This window comes from Lipotes vexillifer, unplaced genomic scaffold (assembly GCF_000442215.2).
Source record: "Lipotes vexillifer unplaced genomic scaffold, Lipotes_vexillifer_v1.1 scaffold1529, whole genome shotgun sequence".
Taxonomy (NCBI): Eukaryota; Metazoa; Chordata; class Mammalia; order Artiodactyla; family Lipotidae; genus Lipotes; species Lipotes vexillifer.
In genome coordinates, this window is record NW_006784325.1 from 614,842 (window position 1) to 620,875 (window position 6,034).

The window sequence follows — 6,034 nt, forward strand, 5'->3', positions numbered from 1 at the left end:
TATAACTAAAGCGGTGTTTATAGAACTATTTACAGCCTTAAATACTTATTTTAGAGAACAAAGACTGAAATAATGAGCTTGGAATCCACCTTAAGACACTGAAAAAGGCAACTCCATGTTCTTAATAGTTACAAGGTTTCTCTCCCAGTATGAATTCTCTTGTGTATAGTAAGTGAAGAATTCTGACTGAAGGTTTTTCCACATTGAATACAGCCATAGGGTTTCTCTCCAGTGTGAGTTCTCACATGTCTCCTAAGGGAAGAGGAAACACTGAAGGTTTTCCTGCATTCCTTACATTCATAGGGTTTCTCCCCAGTATGAGTTCTCACATGCATTCTAAGAGATGAGAGACCACTAAAAACCTTCCCACAGTCAGTGCATTCATAAAGGTTCTCTCCAGTGTGTGTTTTCTTGTGAACTTTAAGGTGAGAGCTTGTGTTGAAGGCTTTTCCACAGTCATTGCATTCATAGAGTTTCTCCCCACTGTGTATTCTCTTATGCACTATAAGGTAAGAACTTGTGCCAAAGGATTTTCCACAATGATTACACTCATAAGGTTTCTCTCCAGTGTGAGTTCTCACATGAACCTTAAGAGATGTTTTTTGACTGAAAGCTTTTCCACATTGATCACATTCATAGGGTTTCTCACCAGTGTGAGTTCTTATATGTCTCCTTAGGGTTGAGGAATCATTGAAGACTTTCCTACATTCTTTACATTCATATTGTTTCTCACCCATGTGACTTCTCTTGTGCAAAATAAGATTAGAAATCCTTTTGAAGGCTTTTCCATGCTGATTATGTTCGTGATTCTCTTCAGTAGGCGTTTGCTCCTGTTGCTTAAGGGATGAATGACGACAAAAGGTTTTGTTTTTATTACACTCATAGGAACTCTCCCCCATATGACAATTGTTGCATATAGGAAGCATATTATTATGTTTAAAGTGTATGCCATGTTCGGAGCATGTGTACTCTTTTTGTGCTGTTTGAGTTCTTTCAAGATGCCACAGAGCACTGTCATAGTCATGACTTTCACAGACCCTCTCACTTACAGAGTTTTTTTCATAACTGTTTAGGATTGAATTATGCTTCAAACACTCAATATCTAAGTAACACTTATGGCAATGTTTACTGATGGAAACTCTCTTTGAAAAAACAAGTTTTGATCTGAGTTTAGAGTCCTCCTCTAATTCATGATAGTCATACAATCCCTCCTGAGATGCTGCCTTCTTTTGAGTAAATGTCACTTGCCTCAAAATCCCCTCTGGGATCTTGTGCTGTTTTCTGATTTTACGGCATTCCCAGTCTGCTCTTAAGGTGGGAGACCAATCATCTGTTGTGAATCTTATCATTTTCTTGCCACTAGATGATTTTCCCCAAAAAATATTCTGGTTAGAAGTTGATTCTTTGGTTTTCAGTTGAATCTCCCAGTCTAGACAGGTGCTTTGGGGAATTCTCCTTTTCACAGTTCTTATGTCTTCTTGACCCGACAGGGAGATCACAGGCTTGCATAACTGATATTCCACTAAGGTGAGATTCATATAGTTTTCCAACATTACATCTCTGTACATACTTCTCTGAGCAGAGTCCAGCATCACCCACTCCTCCTGGGTGAACTCCACAGTCACATCCTCAAAGGACACTGGTCCCTGGAACCAGGTTGCTGGGAATCCAGGCACTATCCTTTCCCCCTCAGTATTTCTCACATGGAAACAGGCAGAGTCCTGTGTAGGCAGAGCCCATATCGGGCATAGGTCAATGGCTGCCATCTTGAGAGCCTGAATGTGACACCCACCTGCACAATAGGGCCGAGAGAGCTGGATACTTCTTTTCTTGTTTTTCTGATCCAATCAAGTCAGGGATGCATTTCACTGGGTGTCCTTCCTGTAGCCAAAGAGGCAGGTTCAGGTAAAAGAAGAAAGGTGAAAATAGGGTCCCATTGGAGGCAAGGTTAAAAAAAAATTGTAGACCCTCTCTTGTACCTTCCAGCAAGGTCTCACCTGCTTAAAATATTTATTGCGATTTGTACTGACATGCAATATAGTCATCCTTGGCCCTCTACTGTTATCTTGGTTATTCATACTGGCTTCTCCTGTAGACTACTACTCAGCCCTGGGTAGAAAAAGCATGCATTATTTTAAAATACTAAAGTCAAAGAACCAGTTTAAAAAGGCATAGTTGTTTGAATTTCATGCATATTTTGCTACTTTTTATTTTAGTTTTTAGAATAAAGAATTTTTTTCTGCTAATTACAACTGTTTTAGGTAAATTTATTTGTTGTATATGTAACTTGGTATTTACCCAAATAACCTCACATATAATTAATAGGACTGATGATTTGGCTGCTACGCTACTTAGAAATTTTATTGGAGTTGTTAAAAGTAAATATGTGACTTTGAAACAAACGTTCATTTGATTACCTGCAATTTAAACTCTATCCTCAAAGTCTGTATTTCCTTATGATGATTCATTCTATCTAAAACTTGAATGGGATCAACAAAGAGGCATGAGCTATGTTCTAAGCTTTGAGACTGAGACCTTTACAATTTTAGATGGTATAATACTTTCCTAAATAATTTTCATAATGGCCTTAATATAAATATCAAAACACTTGACACAGTGTGAAACAAAAGAGGTATGCTTGGAGACTTTAAGGACCACAACAAATCACGCAATAATGTATTATGCTAATATTTTTACAGATCTCAATTTTTTAAGATTAGTTGATACCTTCAAATATAAGACTTCTATCTCAGTATTATACTTCAGTAGAGTTCAGGTTTAATGGACAAAATTAGAGAAATGGCATTTTTATTTAGACAAAGATCTTCAACAGGTAGATTTTATGCCCCTAATCCAGAAATGTATATAAGCCTGCCACTTTAGTGTAAATCAGATGGAAATACTTGTCTGATTTGTCCACTGCATGTATTCTGAATACCTAGACCACTCCCTAGCACATGGCAGACACCCCAAAAATGTTTGTTGAATAAACTGAATGAATCTATGGCAATTAAGGTTTTGTGGAAGAAGTATTTTTTTCACATCTATACTCTACTTATAGAAAACAAAACCCCACAGAATCAGAAAGTTAGGCTTCCTCTTCAAAAAAGAACATTAGTTTGCCTTCTGGTTAAAATTGTTAAGCTGAGAATTGTACTCTGGGTTCATTTCTTCATTCCCCATAGTTTTATTTCTTTCTTAGTTACAGAACTAATAAAAAAACTAAACAACTTTACCAAACAACAGAAAAAAATATCTGAATAAATGGAGAGATTCACCATTTTAATACCATTCAGTATTAAAAGATTTCAATTTTTCTCAAACTAGAATTGCATTGGGATTTTCATTAAATTCATTCCTTCATGTTCAATAGGAACTTCTTGAAACATGACAATTTGTTTTATAAGTTTTATAGAAAAATTAAGACATGAATAACAAGGCAGTTATTAAAGTAATGCTTTGCTCTACTATATTATTTCAAAATGCATTATAAATCTCTATTAACTTAAACAGAATGATAATAGAACAAAAAGAGAAAATAAAACAGAATAACTTCAGGTACTTCCCTGGTGGCACAGTGGTTAAGACTCCACACTCCCAGTGCAGGGGGCCTTGATTCGATCCCTGGTCAGGGAGCCAGATCCCACATGCATGCCGCAACTAAGAGTTCACATGCCACAACTAAAGAGCCCGCATGCCACAACAAAGGAGTCAGCGAGCCACAACTAAGACCCAGCGCAAACAAAAAAAACAGAATAACTTCAGAAACAGATTCATGTGTAGCTAGACATTTAGTGCATGATAAAGGCAGCACTATTAATCAGTGGGGGAAAGGATAAACTAGTCATTAAATGGCATCAGGACAAATGGCTGTTAGGGAAAAGCATAAATCCTACTACACACACTCACATTCCCAGGTAGATGAAAGACATAAATATGAACCTGATAGGAATTCTAGAAGAGGAAGATAAAGAGAATACAAAAAAAAAAAAAAAAATTAGAGAAAATGGTTGTTTTTATCCAAAGCTGAAAGATAGAAGTCCTTGATCTGCAAGTGTATACACCACATGCCACACTGAATAAATGTTTTAAATCCACCAGATACACGAGCAAAAGATGCAGAATACCAGGGATAATGAGTAAATATTTAAAGTTACTGGAAAGAAAAGGCAAATTACCTACAAAGGAATACCAATTATACTGACTACAGACTTCTAAGCTACAACGATACAGGCCAGAAGACCACACAGTAATATATTCAAAGTACTAAAGGAAAACAATATAAACCCAGAATTCAATAGTGTGCTAAAGAGTGAGAGCAATAAAAAGACACTGACATATTTCAAAGTAACAATATCATCCTCAAAAGATGTTCATAATAAGAGAAATGCAAACTGAAACACTGAGACATAATCTAAGGCACACCTTAAATTAAAAGAGGCCTAAACTTGCATAAGCCTTATTTGGACCATGATTTAAATAAATTGTTTTAAAAAAAAAAGCTTTGTTGAAATAACAGAAAAATTTGAACACTATCTATATATTTGATATTAAGGAATTAATCCTAATTTTGTAGGTGTGATAATGATACCCTGGTTATGACTTTTAAAGGAGTACTTATCATTCAGAAATAAATTCTGAAATATTTACAAATAATGAATCATGTCCTAGATTTACTTCAACATATAGTGACAGGTACAAATGTGGTCATTATACTATTCTGATTTTCTATGTTTTGAAACTTTCACAATATAAATTTTAAAATCACCAGAGAGATATTTCATTTGTAAAACATGATGTTTTAGGATGTTACAGTTTTTTAAATCACAAAATGAGAGTTCTTAGGAAATTTTAGAAAATTTAAAAAATTATTATTATTTTTTTTGGCTGCGTTGGGTCTCTGTTGCTGCGTGCAGGCTTTCTCTAGTTGTGGTGAGTGGGGGCTACTCTTCGTTGCAGTGCGCAGGATTCTATTGCAGTGGCTTTTCTTGTTGTGGAGCACGGGCTCTAGGTGCGTGGGCTCCAGTCGTTGTGATGCACGGGCTTAGTTGCTCCACGGTACGTGGGATTTTCCCATGGGTCGATCCCATGCCCCCTGCATTGGCAGGAGAATCCTTAACTACTGTGCCACCAGGGAAGTCCCAGAAATTTAAAGTTTTAATAACAAAAACCAAAAAAGGTTGAAGGTTTAAGGATAAAGAACTTTTCCAGAAAGCTGACCTTCCCTCCCAAAAAAAAAAGAAAAGCAATGAGACAGAAAGGATAAGAAAATTAAATGAACAATTTCAAAGGTTCAACACCAGATTATTCAGAGCTCAAGAAAGAAAAGAGAAAATGGGAAGAAGACAGAATCAAACACAGAGAAAATTCTTAAAAATAACACTATCCAGGGACTGATCCATCAAATGGGTAATTTCTTAAAAAGACTGGGAATAAACATAACATCATGAAAAATTTGAATACCAAAGATAAACTGGTGAATGTAAAGGTTTCAATGATGATAAACAGGTTACATACAAAAGAACAATGGAATAGGATTTCTCAACAGTAACACTGCTCCATTTTCCACCTAGCTCTGCCAGCTTTCAAAGTTCTGAGGGAAAATAATTTCCTATCCAGGAAATTATACTAGTCCACAGTACCAGTATGCAAATATGAGGACAAAGTAAAATAATTTCTAGTCATACACAACCTTAATATACACCCCTTTTCGGAAAGATAATAAGGTTATCATCCATTAAAAAGGGAAAATAGAAGTTTCCAGGAAACAGGAGGTCCAACACAGAGATGAGACGAGGGAATTGGTGAGGATAAAGGGAAGTCCCAGCATGCCAGTGTGCTGCAGCCTAGAGGATAACTGATCAGTCTACACTGCAGAATGATGGAGGGCTCCTGGGGATGTGTATTCAGGAAAAGAGAAAAATGATTAGATTGTGTGACAGGTTTGATCTTGAGGAAAATGGAATTGAGAGACATTTTACATAGGTTTAGGGAAAATAAAGCAAATAAATAAAAAGGCAATTATTCAAAATAG

At 36.1% G+C, this 6,034-nt stretch overlaps 1 protein-coding gene across 1 annotated transcript; it reads right to left on the reverse strand.

Moving 5' to 3' along the window:
- On the reverse strand, nt 1–1,875 carry ZNF891 (zinc finger protein 891). The gene has a single exon (XM_007456686.1). The coding sequence runs from the start codon at nt 1,764–1,766 to the stop codon at nt 129–131; it is 1,638 nt and encodes a 545-aa protein (XP_007456748.1). The 5' UTR covers nt 1,767–1,875; the 3' UTR covers nt 1–128.
- Between the last annotated feature and the right edge of the window lie 4,159 nt (nt 1,876–6,034).